Source organism: Clytia hemisphaerica, unplaced genomic scaffold, assembly GCF_902728285.1.
Source record: "Clytia hemisphaerica strain Z4C2 unplaced genomic scaffold, Clytia hemisphaerica genome assembly, whole genome shotgun sequence".
In the NCBI taxonomy this organism is placed as follows: Eukaryota; Metazoa; Cnidaria; class Hydrozoa; order Leptothecata; family Clytiidae; genus Clytia; species Clytia hemisphaerica.
This window is the reverse complement of record NW_027103836.1, coordinates 11,449-34,345: the sequence shown is the minus strand read 5'-3', so window position 1 is coordinate 34,345 and position 22,897 is coordinate 11,449. Positions and strand designations below refer to the sequence as shown.

At 34.3% G+C, this 22,897-nt stretch overlaps 2 protein-coding genes across 3 annotated transcripts; both read right to left on the bottom strand.

Moving 5' to 3' along the window:
* Positions 1-434: 434 nt before the first annotated feature.
* LOC136807081 (uncharacterized) lies at positions 435-4,425 on the bottom strand. 2 transcript variants are annotated; one of them, XM_067063648.1, is made up of 2 exons: positions 4,167-4,425; positions 435-3,195 (listed from the first exon to the last, which is right to left on the bottom strand). In XM_067063648.1, exons 1-2 carry the CDS (start codon positions 4,198-4,200, stop codon positions 860-862), a joined length of 2,370 nt encoding a protein of 789 aa, XP_066919749.1. In that variant the 5' UTR covers positions 4,201-4,425; the 3' UTR covers positions 435-859. The 2 variants fall into 2 exon arrangements, with proteins under 2 accessions (XP_066919749.1, XP_066919750.1); XM_067063649.1 differs by lacking the exon at positions 4,167-4,425 and adding an exon at positions 4,080-4,105.
* A 1,925-nt stretch (positions 4,426-6,350) lies between these two features.
* LOC136807080 (myc box-dependent-interacting protein 1-like) lies at positions 6,351-21,858 on the bottom strand. Its single transcript, XM_067063647.1, has 14 exons — positions 21,688-21,858; positions 21,126-21,206; positions 20,877-20,931; positions 20,296-20,390; positions 17,475-17,570; positions 17,069-17,131; positions 16,832-16,885; positions 16,079-16,164; positions 15,451-15,526; positions 14,780-14,871; positions 14,189-14,579; positions 13,455-13,673; positions 12,683-12,784; positions 6,351-10,998 (listed from the first exon to the last, which is right to left on the bottom strand). Exons 1-14 carry the CDS (start codon positions 21,778-21,780, stop codon positions 10,909-10,911), a joined length of 1,593 nt encoding a protein of 530 aa, XP_066919748.1. The 5' UTR covers positions 21,781-21,858; the 3' UTR covers positions 6,351-10,908.
* Between the last annotated feature and the right edge of the window lie 1,039 nt (positions 21,859-22,897).

Genomic DNA, 22,897 nt, shown 5'->3' with positions numbered 1-22,897 from the left:
TGTAATATATTATATCAACATTTTCAACTCTAAAATGCAGAATTTCAACTGCGTGTATACTTTTGAATCACTCCAATAATTTTTTTATGACTTGAAAAAGATAGTTTGCCAAAGTTTAGAGCCTGTGTCATAAGAATATCGAAATTAGAATGCGACACTCACTAAAATTATTAGACACTTTTAAGTCAAAATTTAGAAATAATAGTCGGAGTTTTGACAAGCTGACGATGATTTTGCCTCTGTTATCTTTGTTATGATATAGATAAAAGAGTTGAGAAGAGTAGAACAACAGAGACTTTTGTCGAAGTTTTGACGTTGTTAGCAACGTACTCCCAAGTGGTATATTATCAAAATCTATTGTTTCATTTTATGCTTTTAACGAGGCGGCAACGAAGCTAGCAGCCCTTTCTACAAAAAGACAAAGGATATGGATGTCCAGTCGTTTATATGTTCATGGTAGAATATATATATTATAATCTTTGAAATATATAATAACACACCCTTCTCACAGACCCACTTGGAATCCTTCCCACTGGAAAAATTGGCAAAAATATCGTCCCCATTGGAAAATTATACTCTAATTTTTGTCCCTGCTGAAAATATTCAGATAAGCCAATCCCCAATGCAGAATATTGTTATATTTTTCCATCCCCACTGCAAAATATTTGTTCTATTTTTCCATCCCAACTGAATTTTCCCGCTCAAAAACAATGGAATTTAAATCCCAAGCCATAAAAAACATGGAAATAACAGTCCCTATTGAGTTATGGTCCCTTATTTTTACCCTCCACTGGCTGAAAAAATCTTACCGTGTCTGTGAGAAGGGGGTGTATAATATGCAGTAATTATTATATCAATTTTAGCATTCATGTATATACGAGCGTTGTATATCACACAACGGGCAACGAAGTCGAACATATTCGTAAGTCTCTGGTGAGAATAAACAGTCTCTAACATCAAGATGTCGCAGATTCTTACAAATAGTGGCTAATTTCCTCAACCCAGCATCTGTAACTTTGCAACAACCTTTTAAGTTCAATCTCCGTAACAATGTACAACGAGACAGTCCGTACAACGAAGCGTCCGTTAATTTTCTACATTTTCCAATATCAAGAGAGCGTAGTCTAGGACATGATGCAGACAATTTCATGATAGCAATATCAGTAATATATTCACAATCGTAAAGGTTTAAATGTCTCAATAAATTATTTGGCGATGATGCAATTTGTTCCAAAACCATATTTGTAATGGGACATTTTGCGAGACTGACATATCGTAAATTATGACAGGAATCTAGTAACTTCAACACGCCATGGTCAGTGATATTAACACAATCGTTAAGACTAATCTCCTTTAAATTAGGACACCGTCTAGCTATTGTTTCAATACCAATGTTAGAAATGGAATCGCATAGTCGTAAATAAAGATATTCGAGTGAAGGAGCTCGTCCGAGTAAAATTTCAATATCGCTATCAGTGAAACAAGAGCATGAGCTCAAATCCAAATATTTCAACTCGCCAAAACTGAACGGTGAACTTATGATATCAGAACGGTTTGAGAAACTCGAAACGCCTTCACAGCCTGATAAGTTTAGGAATGCTAAGTTAGGGCAGTTTACAAGTACATTATACACCCCACGGGCCGTGACTTGATCACATGATGCAATTTCAAGAGCGCGAAGTTCGGGACATCTTAAAGCCATAGTTTGAATTCCTTCATCTGTGAGCTCCTTACATCCATCTAGTTTCATTTGACGAATATTTAAGCAAGAAGTCGTATACGCAAGCCTCTGTAACATTACATTCAATGTCGAATCAATATCCAGACTAGTCATGTTCGTAACTTTGATATGTTCCCATAGTTTTTCTGATAAATATAATTCGCTCCACCTGCGACAAACTCTTGATAAACGGCATACGTCACTTGTATCGAGATATGTGAAGATACGGATGAGCAATTTATCAGGTAAGCAGGACACATCCGTGGTGCTAATTGATTGATAACTGACCGTTGATAAACTTGATGTACTTCCACCGTACTGGGAATCGACTGAAGAGCCTGGAGACGCCGTCCGCAAAGGAGTATTGGGATGCGGTGAATTTGCCTTTTTACGGTAATATTTCTGACGTTGTTGTCGGTGTCCTTTCATATCGTTGATATCGCTTTCCGAAAAACTGCAATCGCTATGCGTTAAGTTGGATTGATCTTCGAAAACTGTATCGTTGTTTTCATCCACAAGTCTATTTAATGTCAGGTTCTCTGGTAAACTTTCGTCAAAACTTTCGGTTGATTTGTTCGAAGATTTTGTCGATGATTGACTACTAGGATGTCGATTTTTAACAGTTTGTCGATTGATATGTTTTCGAAAATCGTCAAATCGTTTGAAATTCGTGTTATTATCGATTGGTGATCTAGCAATATTGCTTGTGTTCCCTACAGTTGCACTTCGTTGTATCGATTCTTCCGATTCAATCGATTTGGAAATTTTCGATAATTTCGATTCGCTTGCTGATCTTTTATTGAATCTTTTTTTCATCAAAGGTGAAATAATGCGGTCCTTAAACGAGGGTGTTTTCTTGATTCCACTGGATTTCTTCTTTGGTTCTTTTTTCACTTCATTCGAAGTTCCAGCGTAATTTTCGGAAACATCAATCGGGCTAAGATCGGAACTTTCGGATTTTGTTTTTTGTTTGTTAGGTTTATCAAATTTCAGTTGGAAATTTAAGTCTGTTTTCTTTTTTGGTTTGTTTTTACCACCCACAGCGTAACATGTGGTTTTAGGTGGAAAATACTCGAAACTATTTTCTCGGCTATGTTGTTGGCGTCTCGATAATTTGATATCCGATATAATTACATTCTCGTTGTAATCGATATTATTGAGTTGATCGATGCTCTCTTCCTCGTTAATAGTACTGTACAGACGATATGGACCAAGAATGTATAAAAGCTCTTCGGTAGGGATTTGCTCAACAGAAAATGCTGAGTCAGTATCTGATCCTGGCTTCAAAGAATCATCATCTATTGAAAAATCTTTCTCCAATTCACCAGTCTGGGAGTCGTCGGTGATATAAGAAGTTGTCGTGGCTGTTATCGATAATTTTTCAGATTCAGGGTTTTTGTTGTTCGATATTTTACGGTATACGATTTGTCCACTTTCGGTTTCTGTCGATTTTTCGGAAGCAGCTGAGAAGCGATCTATAAAAAAAACATGAAGCAATTTATTCTAAAGTTCAACTTGTCGTTGGACAAACATATATTGCAACTTAGCTGTTGTGAATATTGAGAGATATGGATTCTGTTTACTAAAGTTAAGCAACAATTATCTTATATGCTTTAAAATTTGGAACAGATAAAGTAAATAGACGTAGCAATGACAGAACTTGCTTGTTCATGCTGTATATGATTTTTAAAACTGTATTATCTGTGCAATCGTGCAATGGGCTCTTCCAGAAAAAATCCGTTCATTGGGGGTGGAGGATATATTATTTTTTCAATGAATTACCCCTGGACATTTTCATTTTCCACCCCATGGACACTCATCAATTTAACCCCCTGGACACCAAAGTTTACCCCTGGACATCGCAGATTTATCCCTTGGACAGTTAGGACTTTCTTTCACCCATGAACAGATTTTTTCTGGAAGAGTCCAATATAAAGGATGTAGAATTATGACATGCAGAAACAACGTTGAAAATATCTCCACTGTCTGCTATGGTTTAAAGGATCGGGTGGTGGGCACTTGGGCAAAAAGGGGTACGAGGATGTGCCGCTGGTCAGGGTACCTTTTTTCACGTCCAGGAGTCTGTAGAGTCACAACAATACCTAAATAGAAAATTAATCCTTCGTAGGGTACCTTTTTGGGGGATTGGGAAAAAAGTGGAAAATTTTGAGATAATTTTGGAATTTCTTTCTTATTTAGGTTTTTCTTTCCCCAATTTTTGGCAAAATATTCAAAAAACGAGTCCCATGTAGAGTCGATTTTTCAAACCTTAGCAGCACACCCCCGTCGGTCAGCAAAGGTAGTCGCCTGTTTGAGAGAGGTAAAATTTGCTACAACATCCTAAAGATAAATTCGTTACACGTTTCAAAATCATATGTAGTCATGTCATATTAAAAAACAAGTTAAAAAGAAAATCCAAACAGAAAGTGATCTCTAAAAACGTTACCTCTCCTGTCAGTAGCTTTTGCAAACTTCAACATTTTCTCAACGACGAACAGAATAGTTTGGTCAAATTACGTTTTTATTGCTTTCAATAACAACAACATGAAGACTCATGAAGACAGCCCTTTTTCGAATGACAAATCGAGTAGCCTTCAAAAACCAATTGATTCAAACTTCAAGTGGGTATCAAATTGCAGTTTTGGTCAGCTTTTTATGTACTTCCTTTCTCTGTTTCATTTAATCGACTGCTAAAAGAAAACAAAATGACAGAGCATTAAAAACAGAGTATAGAGATCTTAAAACCTCTAGTTATACGTCTAATTTTGATCTACAAACTGATCTGAATTCTGTTACCAACTCTAACAAAAATTATCTTATGCTTCCAGATTTCTAACATAATGATGTAACTTTCACAAACTAAACATTTCATAAATATGACAAAATTCTTTCTACCATGAACGACTTGGCAAATAATCTGAAATCACGATTTTGTCAAGTGTTAGAAATATAGCCTACTTTACACGTCAGCAACAAATCTATGCATGGGATATACTCTTACATTGAGGTATCAAGTTGCTTCAGCCAAACAAACAATCTGTGAGAAATAGCTAAAAAAAGCATTATGGAGGAGAGAGGGAATCCAGTACCAATGCTCCAAACAAGGAAATCGTGGCTCTCCTTCACTGAGATAAAAATTAAACTTGAGTAACAGTGTTGTCGTCAAAGATGTATAAGTACGCTGGGAAAAACAAATTTGCGGGAACTACATCTAAGATTTGTCAGTGAATCAACACCGGTATTTAGAAGCTTTCATCACATCAGAAACAAATAACATCTGACCATTTGTGAAGAAGGGTTTGAACATGAATATTGAAATGTAATGCAGATTATTATTTTAATTCAACCTGAAAATTATGAAACTGAATCGCGAATCATGGATTGAATCTTCTTACTACTGTATAAGAAGGAAGAAAGATAAAAGAGACGATTCATTCCTTAAAGGATGAGAATCACATTAACAGCATTTCAACCATTCTACCCGATATTTGAGTGCCTAACATCCAGACAGAGAGGCGAAATGGGAATCAGAGTAATGAGTAATCTCATAAATTCAAGAAATAATTTATCTTACACCTATTGTAACAAGGGGATTCATACCTTGTAAGGAGGTTACACTGGATAATTATGGGTATTATCAGAAGGTATTATCCACATTGCCCGATGATGGGAGAAGAATCTCTCGAAACGTAAATCTCGTGATCCAAATCACGATAAACTTCCAATATAAAAACTTCTATACTGTAGTGACGATGAAGAGAAATCAACAAGGCTACCGAACCACCGAAGAATGAAGTAAAAAATCAATATGAATGAAGTTGACCACAGAATAGGAGTCGAAACCAAATCTCATGCAAAAAGATTAAATTTTGTCATCACATATAGCTGCTCACAGATCCCTAAAATGAACCTTGCAAAACATGGAAATCATATTGTGATAGAGGATTATGGAGCCATTTTCTCTCATACTAACTAAAGTTCTTCTTTATTATAAATACGTATAAATCTCAAAGTATTTGCTAACAAAACAACTAAGATAATACTAAACGAAAACAAATCTTAGCAAAAAAAGCCTCGTTTGCAAATAGGCGATAAAATATTACAAACTGGAAAATATATCGATTGAGAAATCGCCCCATTCCTTTCTCTATTTGAATTTAACATGCAAATACGAAAACAACTGAAACAAGCTTTTGAAACATTCTTTTCAATTTATTACTTCGATGAAACGAACCCATGTCCCATAGACAATGTTTACTAACTAGCTAACCAATTTTCACCCTAAATCATGCAGTGAAAATATTAAAGGAAGAAGAAAAAGCCCTCTTTTTTATATTGATACAATTTCATAAGAATGACGGGTAACTTAAAGGGTCATTCAAGAACTGAGTCTGATTGGCTGAATGTTTCTGCAATTAGGGTTCAAAATAGATCAGTAAATTAACAAATGTCCCGTCTAGCCTAGCAGAATGATAAAAAATCAGCTCAAAAATTAGAACAGCAGCCAGGTCTCAGAAAAAGTTCACATGTTCTTATAAGATAGAGAAGAGACAGGGGGCGGACATCACGAAATAGGATAATTTGTATATATAACAGATGGATTTAAGGTAAAATTATTTTTTTTCGATTTTGATGTAATTATTTATTGTATAAGGTTTTATCGTTTTATTGATTTTTATAATGAGAGGGACAAAATTATATATAATTGTTTGAGATTTGTCTACAAAAAAAGGAAACAAAAATAATGAAATAATGAAAACTAAAAATAAATTGTCGAACAAATTTACTTTTTTTATAAATTTCTGAACACTATAATCATGATTATTTTTTTTTGAAAAAAAAAGGTAAAAATTTTTAAATTAGAGAAAAAAAAGTAAAATTCGTGTAATAAATATGAAATTTTTAAAAAATAAAAAAAACCTACACTATTATACTAAAGTGAATGCTAATCTGGTTCACTTTTGACTAAAAAGAATTCAACTGCAGAATTATCAATATACTGTAAAATTGTATAATAGAATCGAAGCTTATGGACAGCTTCCCTGAAACCCAGATATTAGTTTGATATTAATTTCGCTGTATTTCTTCCATCTATACATCCCTGTCTCACAGCCCCGACCAAAATTTCCTCCTCAATAGGTATAGAAGTTCTATTGTTCCAAGGTTAAAAAATGCAGTGGAAATGGTTTTGGAGTGCATTTTTTAAACATTGAATTTCCCAGTGGGGCTGAAATTCCAGGGTATTTTCCCACTGGGGACGAAATTTTCGCTAAATTTTCCAGTGGGACCGTGGGACTGGGTCCCAGTGGGACTGAAATTCCAGGGTATATTCAGGATATCAAACATGACTCTATCTGATGATGATGAACTAAACAAAACAAAATAAAATACTGAGGTGAAGCTACTCAAGGTATCGTTTCAATGCTGGAGTGGTTGTTGAATGATTCCAATTCACTACTGTATCTATGAGGGGTTATCTAAAGAATCCTACATTTACTAAAAATAAACAACAAATTACGCATGCGTGCTACGATGCAGGATTTTTTAGAGGAGAATGCACTTCCAGTTCTACAGTACATTGGTAAATTGATTCCACATAATTTGTAGATGGCTGGTCAGAAAGACAACTATAGAGAGAACAACCGTATTAACTTGATTGTCATATCTATTGTCATATTGTCAACTTTAAACTAAGAAAATTTCATCCAGCCAACTGTAACTAGACCTGAATTGGTCAGTAAAATGTACATTGAGGGTAACCATGGGTACCAACCATCCAGGAAAAATCTCATTCATCAAGACCCCGAACATGCATAAAAAAATATGGTTGAAAAAATCCCATATCATTTAGCATTCAAAGCCATTCCAAAGAAGCAGAATCAAACTTTCTTTACTGAAGCAACACAAGCGCAAGTCATATGAGGGAAGCGAGAGAGAGAGAGTATGTGTGTGACCAAAAGTTTTCTTTACCTACCAAAGTGTAAATAGCTGTTAAGAATAAACGTCGGTTAGCTAACAGTAGTATTTGTTTTCTTTTTCTCAAGGACATTTTAGAAAGTATGAAATAATCATATCATATCACGTAAGCCAATAAAAATGTAAGCACCTCGTTTTCAAAGTGGGTATTCTTTAGAGTATCACTACACGTTTTTTATAAGAACATACAATATAAGACCATACTTAATGCTTCAATGGGCAAAATGTTAAGAACAAGTTAAGAACATTGTAAAAGGCTTTGTAGACTCAAAAACACCCTTTTTCTTAGGAAAATGATCAAATATACTTAAAAAAGGCCAAAATAAGAACATGTTAAGAACATTTTTAAGCTTAAAACTTAAAAAGTTAAGAACATCCGAAAGCTTCAAAAATGTTGAATATTCTTATAAAAAAAAGTGTATCACTATTACGAGCAGTGTGAAGAAAAATTCAAGAAAATTGGTTCAAACCTCTTAACACGTATTAAGTTATTCTTATCCTGCTCTTAACTTTATGTCAAAATTGAGGTATTTTGAGTTTTAAACAGAATTTTACTACTTTCATCCGTGGATAACCTGATATCCTGCAAATTCATTGTTCTCATAAAATAGTTCTTGAATACGAAAAAGGAGTGTATCACGGGACGATCACCCGGACAGAACTTTTTTTGGTCATACCATCAAAGAAGAATCAACCATTTCAAATAAAGCTCTACAAATCAATCACCTCATGGTAGCTTAATCTTTCGATCGAACCTTTGTGCGTGGAAAATGAAGTAAACCATTTTGGATTATATCTCATTACGTAGTACATCGACATTACTCTTCAGTATCTAGTCATTATATCCATTCCCAAGCCTACGAGCCAATCATAATTCAAATAAATCGTTAAATTACGTCATAATGGCGCACCAACACGCAAATGTTTGCTAATGAGTTTTTAACGGCCTTATACAGAACAAAAAATCGTAAAAAAGTCATTTAAGTAGAAACAACGTTCATTCACACAGACAAACGACAAGCTTCAATTTTTAATAAGAGAACTCAGGCCAATGGTTAAGAAAGAATTCGTTAAAAAGATTGTTAATGGCTCGTATCTAACCATCATCTAATTAACAAATTTTGAGATGTGAAAAATGACTCGCTCTCTTTCCAGCTGACTGGCAACAGACAGGTTATGGAATTCCATTTATCGACAGTTAACAAATTCATTGATTAACTGTACCATCACAAGAACTGCCTCCCTATTGATATTTTTCACAGTATGACAGAGTTAGAGAAATACTTTAATCCATATAACCATCTCAAAAAGTAAACATTGAAAATTCAATCTAACATTCTGAACTATGCCATTCTTGTATTGATGAAATTTCTAGCCACAATCATCATTTGAACGTAAGATTGCCAATTTGAGTGCACAGATCCCTTAAACCTAGAAATACTGATACACAATACTACAGTTAATGAGACACAAGTTTCGATAAAATATTGGTAATTGGAGAACATCAAAGCACAACCCCCACAGACAAATCAATGATACCATATCTGCTGCGAAATTGGGCAATATCTCCAGTTTACAGAACTGATGAGGGGATCAATTTCTCAAAGATGAAGTGGCTGATTAAAGAGGCGTTATCTGCTAATGACCCTCATATATCACAAAACCACCAAATTGACACTAATGATGAGTCATTAGGGGCCACTTATGTCAAGGTAACATCTACTGCGGAGCACCTTTGTTATTGCATTCGGCGCCTTTTCAAGATCGAAAATGAGGTCATCCACCACAGAGGTTTTGGTACAAAAATAGAAACATATCTTGAGTGGCGGAAATTGTTGGAATTGTTTGTTCTGCTCTGCTTGTATAGAAGTGCATTCGAAGTACTTAGTACAAAGTACTCCGATCGATTACCTCCTTTGACAGCTCAAAACAAAATCAATCAGATCATTAGCATTATTTTTGAGTTCGAGAAAGTGAAGCAAACCATGTATGACGAAATGAACCACAGCCTAATTCCTTCTTTTGGTATTAACTGGCATTACTTTTGCAATTCACGCAATATCAATAATAAAAACTTGAAAAGAGATTGATAGCGAGCCAGGAGACCAAATTGTGACGTTATCTTTCACTTTCACCCACATTTCAACACATTGCAAAGGATAACAACAAAGTACAAATAAGTGAACGAAAAAAAAACAATAGCTTCACCACAGAATTTCATATTGCTTCTATTTGCTCTATTTCTAACTTTCCAAATTAGTACACGGTAACCCTCAAAATAGACTGAACACTATTTTCAATGTAAACTAGGATGTTTATAGATGATGACATATCTACAGTGTGAAAATAACTCTATCGATTGACTTCTTTACCCAAAAAAGTTTAAAATATTTTGAGCTACAATGTCCACAGCTTCTCTCTGCCCTTCTGATTTCAAACTATCAAGATATAGATAAAGCTTGATCGTGAAGAACCATCGAAGCTGTAGAACTTACTATTAAATGCAAAACTTAAGCTCTAAATTCACTCAATCGTCTCAAAATCGTCACTCTCTCTATACAATGCTCTATTAATCAAAATTTTACAAAAATACATATTCCCTTTATACGAATAATATTACATAAAAGAAAAACTGAAATTCGGATTTTTGTGGGTCATATCATCCAAATTTGATGTTTTAAACGGTCAGCTAATTCCAAAAATAGTATACCTTGTCCCCTGAAAATATCATAAACGATCAGCTTCAATCGTTATAAGAGACAATCGAATCTTAATGACAGCTATCAACACAAACACTTCGTGGAAAATCGGTTCAAGTGTTTCCCAGTCAAAATTTGATATTCGTTGCTTTGACCTGGTGAATCGAGTCTAATCATATTACTTTTTTTTGGTTGGTAGGTGTATTTTAATAGCGGCATTATGTAAACTAAAAACTTGCAAAGAAAAATTCTTACATACCAAAGAGAGCAAGGAACAAAACTTTAAACAAAAGAAAACATTCGATAGTCAGCTTTTCATAGGAAAGCAATTTAAATTGTTCATACCACCAATACTTTCTTAGCATCCTGAAGCTGAAACAACGTGGTCTAGTAGCAGTAGCAGATTGTTTCACAGCCAGGCGAGATCTGCATAATTTTCGTTTTAATGAGGAAATATTTTCGTTAAATCCACCAAAAAATATATCAACATTTTGTATTCTGTGTTAAATTCCGTCAAGAAGGTGATAGACGCTTTGAAAAGTTCTCTGGGAAAACACCAACAAAACCATTAGAGTCCATCACACCCATCAGCCAGCCATCATCCTAAAATGCGAAAGAAAATTAAGTTCCATAACCCGATAGTTCTGGTCTTGATTGGTGACAACAGCAGCCTATGCTCGCTTACCCGAGCCACACTGATGAGTCTTGGGAAGGAGGAAACACATTTCCGCGGATAGATATATCCTGAGGGTCCTTGATGAAAATTGATTGAGATTTTGTGTTTTAAGCTACTCTCTCTCATTACTAAGTGAAACAATGTTAAGGTAATTTTCAATAATAAATTTTTGCAATCATGAAATCAAAATCCCAATTTAGATTATGAAGCAAGAAATTGAAATGGCACAATTTGGTTTTCATCGAGTAGACAAAGCATTTTCATGTAAATCAATGTATCGGAGAAATATCCTAAACAACGAGAATAACACCTAGGGAAGGGAACAAAAGTTTGAAAGCTTTTCCAAAAACAAGTGATTTGCATGACTTTTACAAAAACGCTGAATTGAAAGTAAATTTTTCGCTAAGTTTTTAGTGTACCACTTCGCAAACAAATAAACCATTAGATAAAAACCATCGTTACGATTGCGGCACTAATCTTACTGTATGGCTTCATTCTTTCTTGCCTGAGAAATGGTTGAAAATTCTCCTCTTGCTCTTTTGGTGAAATGGTGAAATGAGATGGTGAAACATAGATGAAATTGCATTATTTCTAATAGGTTTTCAGTTTTCCTTTTCTGATAAATAAATATTCTAAGGGAGCCTCCGAAATCAGCTTTTGGTGCCAACGCAATATCAAACGAATTCCAAGGAGTAATACAACAAAAAGTGGGAATGAGGGCGTCATAAGGACTCATGGAAACGTTATAATTTTGTGAAGGAGCCAAAAGTGATAATTTTGGGCTCATTAAACAAAATAGGAATTGAAAACCACAAGGAAAATGAATCCCAATCATTAGAATGCAACCAATCATTAAAAATATGTTGGTTCGGCATTTGATAGTGGAATAGTGCCAATAATATTATTAGCGTTGCGGGCTGGATTATTTCTGATAGTGTTCTCAGTGTGTAAGGGGTAATTCGAAGAGGAATTTCCAGGGTGATTAAGGTTAAGGAAAGGTATTTTCCATGTTTTTTAAGCAAATTTTGCCATTTTTCAGGGGGTATCCACACATTTAAAGAATTATTTCTTTCATTGAAAAGGTTCCTCCAACCCCTGTATGGATTTTAAATGGAACAGCCCAATTATTGACCCCCTTTATAAGAAATCGAAAATCGACAAAATTTGGAGCGGCTTATCCTTATCTTGTTACCTTGAAAATAGGTTTGATAAAGTAGGCCCTATATATTCATGGCCCTATTCCAAGTTAATGAAGGACCACTTTTTAAAGATATTTGACAGCTATAGGAAAGATCTGCAAGATAACCTAGTAAGTGTGCGGCCGCAGTCGGAGGCGACCCGAAGGCTCCTCTTTCGATAACTATCCACCCGAAAGTAGGGGAGAGCGCCACTCTTTCTCCCTGGATTGCTCCACTTACCCTTGATCCTTCTATCAATTGCTGAACATCAAGCAGAGAGGCATCAATAGTGCCATTTTGGAAATCTTTGGTATGACCCGGCTGGGGGTTGAACCTACAACCTTGCGCACAATAGCCGGATGCTCTAACACTGCACTACGGTCGCTAAGATAATGGCTAAGATAACCTAACCTGACAACAGATCAATTCTCACCTGTTCTTCTGGATCATCGTACGGAATGACATGAATAATCTCCCCTTTTTCGAAGGAGAGTTCGTCTTCATCTTCCGGACTGTATTTATGCGTTGCTATCGCCTACAACAGAGAAAGAATAATCAAGTTCAAGAGTGATTGCGATTGAAACACTATAACAAAATCTCTTCAACTGGTTTTTTTTAAACTGTAACTTTTCAATCACAACCCAGTTTTGAGTAAACCTTTGCCAAGATTTCACTGTAACTTTCATAAGATTTTCATATTATGCAGTTATAGTAATATCCACAAGTAATACATTTGAAAATTATGACCAACTGTAGTTTCAGTTCAAAATATGCAGAAATTTTAGACTAGTTCCTAGTCACTCTATGAATATGACTCGTCCACTCTATAATCCGGAGCAGACGTTTCTTGCTCGCATTTTATCCATATTGTCGTCAAACATTACCTCGTTCGATAACCAGGGTTCCAATCGTTTAATCGTCCCCAGGCCCCAAAGATCAAAATTTGAAAAATAAAAAAACACCTCTAGATATTCACCCAAGGAAAAAGTGTACCAAATTTCAGCCAAATTCGACAATTTTTGAAGTCTCCAGGCTGCCCCAAAGTTTTGGGACATACACACACAGACAGACGATCACAGATTCTAGTTCAATGCTGAAGTTGAGAATACGAGAATAAGCCTTATTCGACAATTTCTAGATAATAAAGGTTCGAACTGATGAACAACGACGAGAACAAGCCTTATTCTTTACTCAGATATTCTTACCTTGTATACTGCATTGGGTACAACTAAATTACAGGGATTTTCAGGCGAAGGAACATTTCTATAAGCCAAAACGTCCGCCCTCGTAGAAACTGAATTAGAATCTGCTGGCAGTGAACCTTCCTCTGTATTCGACGCAGAAGGGTTTTCTTCTGGAGAATTTTCTTCCTGTGTCTGTGATGTTGAAGAAGGATTTTCTAAGGGAACTACCTCATCAGGTTCCTGTAAACAAGATAAATACTGAGTTTATGTATGTGTGTTTTTCTGCGACGGAAACGGTTTTAATTTTTCTAGACCCTGACCAGCTGAGGACGACGGTAAATCAGCAATTTTACCATCTTCGATTTTGCGGGTCAGAACTGCGGGTTTTTCCAAATCACTTCGGTCACTGTACCTTCTTCAAAAGCGCAAATACATAAACTCGCTACATAATATTGTTCGTAAGGAAGGAAAGATAAGAAGAAATACCTTATCGACCCTTTTTTTCGCCAGCGCGTTACAGTACAATCGGCGTTATTTTTGGTTTTGATACGTATATTAAGGGTCGCCCAAAAAAAGGATGGCGTAAAAAAGACAAAGAATATGTAATCTTGATTTTTTTCTTGGCGGAAAAAGGGTCAAGCACTTTTCGAAAAAGTGACGTATTGGGTGAAAAAAAACCCAGAAAAGTTGCATAATTTCGTGAAGTCATTGCAGTGGTGCATATCATGAATTATGGAAAACAAGAAATGTCTTACTTGTTCTTCTTTGCTTGTTCCATGTTCGTGTTCAACTACACCATCTATTTCCTCCTTCCCCACCGTAAATAGTTCTGGTTGGCTGGGGCGAGCGGGTGAAGACGTCAGGGGCGGAGTTGGTGCAGGTCGCGTAGGCTGTGATGGTACGGCGGGCGGGGGAGTCGAATCTATATCTTCGCTGTTTGGTGCATCGTAATGTGAGGGCGGTTGAAGGGCGTCTGTTTCATCTTGGGTTGGAGGTGTATCTTGTTGGTGGGGCGTTTCTGTGGAAGAGTTATGTTCTTCTACTTCTTCAGCGTCAGGAACTGCAACGTCGTAAAATTGAGCAAGACTCCCGCTGGAGAGCTTTGTATCGTCTTTTTCCTTTTCTGATACATTCAAGCTGCTTTCACTAAATGCGATCATGGAAATTTAAATTTATAAGTAAATTATAAGATAGAGAGTTGCTCTAAAAGAATATCAGCTCAATTCATAATATAAAAAAGATTCGTTACTTTTGAAAGTATCGGAAAGTATATTTGTGCAGAATCTGTTGAATCGTCGAAAAGAAAAGAATAGTTGAATTTATTTGAATGAAGAAAGAACGCTTACATGCCAGCAGAGAAGGGTTTACGAGTGCTAAACGTTCCAGCCGAGAAGTCCGCTATAAGTTGGTCCATCAAGTCGTTCAAGTTGTGATTGAGCTATAAAACAGTAATTTAGATCAAACCTAGATAGGACTGGATTGTGGAATTACTTAAAATCAAAGGGTCTGTAACTATACTCTAACTAACCGTACAAATAATGTCATGTCAAAAGAATGTCAATTTATCGACCTTCAGTCAGCAGGTCATACCTCGAGATCAAGAGACCTTGAAAAAAAAATTAACTGTTAGGTGTTTTTTAAGTTGTTTTTCAAATTTAAGTTATATTTCCTTGAAGTTTAAGATTTGACTCTCCCAACCCCCTAAAGGTTAAAATGCAGGGAAATCCGAAAACAAAATATATATTGAGTCACAAAAAGTTGTATTTCCATACTAAGTTCATCTTTCAGGTTTAACCTTCTTTTTTACAACACATTTTGATTGTTAGGAAGAACTTCTGAATATTCCGGATTAAGTATAAATAGAAAAACCAAATACATACGTCAGCAGCCTCGCGATGAAAAACAATAATGACGTGTCAAGAGAATGCCGATATAAATTAAGTGATTTTGAGAAAAAAATCAACTGTTAGGAGTTTTTTAAGTTGTTTTTAAGAATATAAGGAAACCAAATACATACTTCAGCAGCCTCGCGATGAAAAACTTCCTCCAACGTGAATATACTTTGAAAACAGGAAACATAGAACCCAATTCGACTGTAAATGAAAAAATGTGTTAATTAGACCATGTTCACACTATACCGGATAGCTTTTTGTGACGATAGAAAGTGGTTAGTGTGAACATGGTCTGATTTTCGAGACGATAGAAAACCTATCGGACCAATTTTTGTAGTGAGACGATAGGATGTCCTAAGTGCTACGTCGCGTTCCGTCACATTCTGGTCCGGTGCATCTTTTGAGTGTGAAAACCCTATCAGAATCATGAGGTTACTAATTCAAAGATGTCTGATGGAGATGGGATTACCAGGTGGAACAAGAACGCAATTATTGATAACTCTCGTTTAGTCAAGGGTATAGTGCTTCTAGCGCAATTCTTTTGTATTTAAAATAGCAGCGAGTTTTGCTGAACAGGCAATGAAATATATTTATTCATCAGGAAAAACACAAGCAGAGAAATGTCATATAAGCTCAGTACCAGACCCCTTGAAAGCTGACCGCGCTGTAACAGGTTGATAGGTGTATATAACCCTGATATAACCAAATTGTTCAACCTCTATTGATAGATGAGAAGCAATGAGGTCTTCCTACCTGTCATACAATGCAGGGAGCTCTTCATATAATTCCGAAGTCATATCAATGAAAATGTCCTTTGCCTTTTGGTATTCATCTTCTACCTGTAAAACAAAAAGAAAATGGCATAAAAACATAGTTCACTAGGCTAGGGAAAGATATTCCTAGAGTATACTGAAGTTAATAAATTAATGAAATGAAAATAATAAACACACTTAGAATACAGGCATCGAAATAAGGGATAGAAAGTGCATCGCAATTTTTTGATAAGCATGATTTTGTATCCTAAAATGGATCAATTTTCAATTTTTAGCTTGTAAGTAATCCAAAAACGTAACGCGAATTGCGAAATGCGATACGCTAATTCGATCCCTGGAATAGAATTTAAAATAACAAAAAATTGATGATTTAAAATTTTTTTATCAAAAGCACACTAAAAATAATAAAAACAATCTCTGAATCCTTAAGCTTGGAGTTGATTTTGAAAAATTACACTTCCCAGCGTAAACAATCTTTGTTTTTTGGAATCCCATCCTATGATTCTATTTTTAAAATGAACAATAAATTCATGATATGCCATTGGAATGTCTTCTAACATTACATTCCAGACCCAACATCCGATTTGTTGTAAGTGACATATTGACTGATTTTACGTCACTTACAACCAATCAGCTGTTGGGTCTAAGGTCGTGCGATTTTGAAGACATTGCAGTGATGCATATCATGGATTTGAGAGAGAGAAAGGAAGAAGAATACACTTTATGTTTGTACCTGATGCAGTTTCTTCGTTTCACTGGACTTGTTTGCTCCTTTCGCTCGCAACGTCTAAAAATGATCAAAATATTAAATTATAATAATAATTATTATATTATATTATAATGAATTATCAAACTAACAGTGCCAACTGCAAGAATTCTTCTCAATATAAAGATATAAATATATAATAATTAAATATATATTTTTTAAAAATGCTTAAGTGAAAAAATGCTTAAGTGAAAAAATGCTTACGTCAACTGCATGCCTTGAATGATCATAGTCTACCAATTTTCTTGCTCTTTTGCTGATTTTTGTCTAAAATGATGATAAAATCAGAGACAAAATTAGAGCCTTTATTTTGTGAACATATTTTTGGAGAGTAACAGCGCTTTTGTATTTGAAGAATTTCAACCTAGATCAAATTTGAAACTTATTAGCAGTGTTGTAACTAAGAGTCTCGACTGTTAACTTTAGGATTAGAATGGGTCATTTGAACCAAAATCCTCTTTTGAATGGCAATGATGATGATAGTGTATTTGTATCTCAACTGAACGGATTTCGTCTATAAACAGAAAAATTATTACGCTGAATTAGGGCAATGTCACTTTAAATCACATTACAGTCAAGTCAAAAAGATAAATAAGTTTGACAAACTCACCTTGACATCTGGAAAGGGTTTGAGGTAGGACGTAAGTGGCTCAAGAACTTCTTCAGAAACACGGTGCCTTAGTTTTGTCCAGTTGCAGTCATATTCCTATTGACATAGAGATTGGTAATAAAGGATGAGTTGGAAGCACATTATTTTAATTGTTAAAATTAAGAGATGAGCTAACTTTATAAGTAGTTATATGCTATTATTAGGGAATCTTTATTTTGGAAAATTTATAAGGGCAGTCCTCAAGCAATATTGATTGATTGTTGTTATTAATATTGAACTGATCGAGAAAACAAAAGTGGTTGGAAATCTAATATACTTTTACAAGAAAAAAGTGATACTTTTATGGACCTACCTGGTTATGCATTTAACACATATATAATTAATATCTACATGAGCGTGACAATTAAATAATCATTCAGAACACAAATAGTAAAACGATCTATTAAAATTAGTCGTTTGTTTCTTATAAAAAAACGTTTAGAAACCAAAATTTCAAGCTCTTAAAATACTCTTTCATATTGAAGACTTCGTGAGCAAAAAATCATCCATCTCATCAAAAAGTTCAATAATTTTGCTAAGAACATTGATGTATGCTTACTAATAGTGATTCTTATAGATAAAGATGCGTTTTTTGAGCTGAAAAATTATTTTTTTAGAAAAATCTGCTTGAGCCATCTTTTACCTACTTTCATGCAAAAAATCTGAAAACAAACCAACGATATCCAATATTTCACAAATCCAAAATACCCTTTTTTAGCCGTTTTTAGCTGAAACTTACCCAAATTTTTCCCCTCAAAAATCGAGCTCCGTCACATTCGAGGGTTTATACCGGGCGCGCCACAAAAAAGTTTCTCTCTTTGAAACTAATTTTTTCAAAATCTAAACATTTTAAAAGAACCATTCCTATTTCATGGGAAAGAAGAAGATAAACTTAAATTTGATGGGTTATTTACCAAATTCGATTTATTACATCTGATTACATTAAAAGTTATGCTCAATTGAACAAAAAATTTACTTTTAGAAAGTGCTCGAAAATGTTAAAAATCGACTTATCAAATTTTTATTTTAAAATTGGCAATCGTAATAGCCTTTAACGTGATTAAGAGCATTTTTCAGTAATTAAATACATAAAATTTGAAACTGATGGGTCAAAAGGGTTTAAAATCTTCATCAAAATCACTTTAATTTAATTTTACGAAAATTTTCTGGTTCTAGACTGGATAAAGTCTTTGTAAGGATGGATGTACCTCGAAACACATATTTGATGTATTTTCATGAATTTTATCAGATTTTTTGGCTTTTTTCGACGAATTTTCTTCTTTTTATTGAAATTAAACCTTCCTTTATATAACAAAAGGTCATTTAGACAGCTAATTATCATTTTTAATGGCTGAAACGAAAATAATGATGCGCCATGTAATTATGCTTCTGTTTATAATTTGATAGGTCGAGTTTTAACGTTCTTGACCACTTTCAGAAAGTTATTTTTTTATTCAACTGAGCATAACTTTCGATCTAATGAACTGAATTTAAACGATGACCTATCAAAATTTTAGTTTATCTTTCTTCTTTCCAATGAAATAGGAATGGTTCTTTTAAAATTTTCAGACTTCAAAAAAAAAACTTTTTAAAGAGAGAAACTTTTTTGTGGCGCACCCGGTAGTTATGCATCTTTGTGCAAAAAATCATAAAGAATGAAAGAACCAATCTCAAAAAGAGCTAATACCTAAGTAATTGATAATGTGCTTATAAAAAAATATCGAAATTGCCCAGTTTTTCTATAAAAACACATCAAGCAGCCAAAATTTCATGTCTAAACACACATATTCTTTAAAAGTAAGCCCTCAGGCAATTACTTTTTTATTTTCTGGTTTTTACGGACATTTGGAGATGATCTTTTGGACCGAAGGATGGAAAAAAAAAATTGCTCTTTTCAAACTTTAATGTTGTAAAAAATTAAAAAAATATGTTTTGAGAAAACTTACATACATTCAAGAACGTTTTTAGTAGGGAAATTGTGTTTAAGTTATTAAAGACCTGGACACTGACCATTTTACTTGCCCTTCTTGCTTTTATAAAATGTAATTTTCTATAAAGTTTCCTATTTATGGCTGTTTAGTACAAGGAAGAGCATAAATAAATAAAATATTTGTGAAATCCAATTTTATTTTTATTTTATTTTTGCAAAAAAAAAAACGTCGGCGATTCTGTAAACCAGAACATAAAAAAGTAATTGCCTCATGAGCAAAAGAAATATCTATCTCATAAAAGAAATTCAGTAATTTGACTAAGAACATTGATGTATGCTTATTAATAGTGATTCTTATAGATAAACATGCATTTTTTGAGCCAACAAAAACTTTTTGCATAAATCTGCTTGAGCCATCTTTTACCTATGATGGTACCCTACTTTCATGTAAAAAATCAGAAAAAATTAATGATCCAATTTTTCACAAAGTCCTAAAAACCCATTTTTAGCCGTTTTTTGGCCCAAATTTGCCCAAAAATTGGGCTCCATCACATTCGAGGGTTTATAGTTATGCATCTTTCTGCAAAAAATCAGAAAAAACTAATGAGCCAATCTCGAGAAAAGTTGGTAATGAACGGACGGACGGACGAATGGACAGATGTTAATTTATAGGACCTCCACCCCACCGGGGTAGGTCCAAAAAAAATAGAATAGTAAAATGGGCAGTAAATGTGAACCAGTGTAAATATTGTGCTATAGCACACTATAATATGCAGTAAAATGTTGCCAGTGAACCACAGAAGTTTTGTTAGTCAGTTGCACATCAACAATTTCAAATTAATGTAAAGTTACCTTAAAATAATCAACCATTTTTGGACGACAACTCCAATCTGACTCATACACTTCCTTCACAGCCTCCCCAAAATTTGTATGAGCAACTTGCATAGCTGGAAAATGAATCAAAGAAGGTTGCAAAAAGCTTTCAAAAACACTACTTTTAACAATTATTTCAGGTAAAATTGAAACATACATACAGCTAAATTGACATTGAAAATAGAAAGAAGAACAAATCAAACCAATTAGGATCAGACTTCTAGCTTGAGTTGAAAGAAGAAATTTTGACAGAAAGAAAATCTGGTAATTTATCCAAAATCCACGAAATTAAGTTTCTCTGCCTGGCCATTTTCATACAAGGGGAGCAAGCTCAAACAGAGAAATGCAAATATAATCTTTTCAAATACATACAGGTTTTTGAAAGACTTTTACCCAGAAAACCAAATTAAATTCCTTCTTTTAAAAGACTTTATTTGGCCATTCGTTAAATCAAATTACCAGCCAAAATTTCTTCATTTAAGGTATAAACTTGATTTAAGGGTCTATGTAATAAAAAATCTTGTTTTAAAAAATTAGGGTGAATATTAAACAAATTTTACCAGTAATACACCGCATGTAATTTTTTAGCTCCGAGTGTAGTCTTGTTGCTGATGCCTGAATAAAAAACCATTGCTAATATGTAATTATTTCAACTCAGCAGCTTAAAAGCTAGCATTATTCAATTTCATCAATTCCAAAACCTCTTAATTAGTAGCTAGATTAAGAAATAACAATTTTTGAAAGAAAAAATATCATCACAGTAAGTAGACGTAAATCTTTGTTTATCCTAATAACATATTTTAACTAGCCTGTTGCTTATTGAAGTTGAATACAAATTCATCGAAGACTTCATCTTTTGTTTCATCCCCTTTGCCAACACGTTGTTTCAGCTGAAACAAAGAACAAAACTTGATTATAATATTTCTATAAATCACAATGAAGAAGATTCTAGGAGTGCAGGAAAATACATTTGATACACCCCAATTCTCTTTTAAATTACTTAAAAATTTATATTTGTCAAAGAAATTTTGTGCGTAATTGCAGCATGCAAAAAGAGGAGAAAAGTATAAATGCCATTAACAATATATCACTGTCTGGGTATTTTCTAAGCACTTTTCCTTACCACCTTTTTGGTATCGGTTTGAAAATTGACTTTTAGTACACCATGACAGATAACACATAACAGTGGTAAAAAAGTGCTTAAAAATACCCAGCATCTTAAAAATGAAAGCTTGGCTAGTTAATCACTATGCAGGATTTATCGGATGTGTTGTATCCTTGATAAAAGTTTTTGTTTGATTTTTGATTTGAGTTTAGGACTATTTTGACCTACTCAAAACCATTAAATGTTTGAAAAACAATTACAAATACCTTGGTTTGTGCTCTTCTAGCTTTTTTAGAAGTATAAGTTGCTGTTCTAGCCAGTAAACCTCTCTCACTTTTCCCATCATTCTTTTCTGACATCTCGTTTTTCAGTAAGGTAGCAATCTTTAAGTTATTTTTATTTGCTTCCTATGATATATAGAATAAACCAGCTGCGCTGGAAAGTCAGCCCAAAAGGCTTAGAAGGCTTGTTAAAATCTGAAAAGCTTGAAAGAGCGTATCTATTTGCTTGAAACGTTCAGACGAAAAAGTAGTGGTGCATAGTGGGATCCGTCCAAAATGACAGTTGATGAATTAGCCAATGAGCCGTTTTCGGCAATAATTTCCGAAAAGAGCAATAATTGCAGTTTTTATCTTAAACACCCGACTGACTACCTTGAATGTTTTTTTATTTTTGGTCAAATTTAATTGAGGAGATTTGAAGGAAATATTGGAGAAATTCGAGAAAAAGTAGGAGATTTGAGGAGAATTGAGGAGACATTTGAAATTTAAGGAGAATTGAGGAGATTTGAGGAGCTGTGGGAGCCCTGCACGCAAGGGTTTTTAAGATTTTTCCTATGATATCTCCCTCACATAATAAGTCAATTACAAAATATCATGATTCATACATAAAGTATATAGGTTTATTTCTGGAAAAGAGGACCATTAGCCATTTAAAGGCATATTAGAGGGTCGAAATCGAAATTTTCTCATGGTGACACCTCTTTCGTCAGTATATTTTTTAGCCTCTCCATTTTCCAGATGGTGGTGTGGTAATGAGGTTTTTAGAATTAACCAAAAAAAGTTAAGTAGGATCGGGCCCATAATACCGGAGAGCTAAGCCTCACTTTTTTGCAAAGTAAAAGGTAAGCTTTGACCTCTTTGACCGTATCATCCTCTATTTGGTGCTTATGTGAGAACAAACAGTAGTCATTATGTATTTGAAAGCTTGGTACATGGTAAATGAAAATGTTTAACAATGACTTAAAAAAATTAAAAGTGAGCTGTCTAACGCAATTGAATTGTAATTGAATATAATCCAGGATTTGATGTTCGATTGCTTTGATTACATTACATTGCTTCGATTACATTTGATTGCTTTGATTATGTTTGAATTCTATTTCTATTTCTATTTGGTTGAGTTGCAGGAGGCTTTGAGGCCTATTTTTTCGCAACTATAGACGCTTTTAATGAACGCCCTGTCAGCACCTTGGACTAA

What these genes read in the sequence shown, in the direction of transcription:
- LOC136807081 (XM_067063648.1), bottom strand. Translation starts at nt 4,200, where the DNA reads ATGTTGAAGTTTGCAAAAGCTACTGACAGGAGAG. An exon ending in AAAAGCTACTGACAGGAGAG is followed by an intron (nt 3,196 to 4,166) that starts GTAACGTTTTTA and finishes TTTTTTTTATAG; the next exon opens with ATCGCTTCTCAGCTGCTTCC.
- LOC136807080 (XM_067063647.1), bottom strand. Translation starts at nt 21,780, where the DNA reads ATGTCAGAAAAGAATGATGGGAAAAGTGAGAGAGGTTTACTGGCTAGA. An exon ending in TTACATGCGGTGTATTACTG is followed by an intron (nt 20,391 to 20,876) that starts GTAAAATTTGTT and finishes TTCATTTTCCAG; the next exon opens with CTATGCAAGTTGCTCATACA. An exon ending in GAACAAGCAAAGAAGAACAA is followed by an intron (nt 13,674 to 14,188) that starts GTAAGACATTTC and finishes TCTTGTTTACAG; the next exon opens with GAACCTGATGAGGTAGTTCC.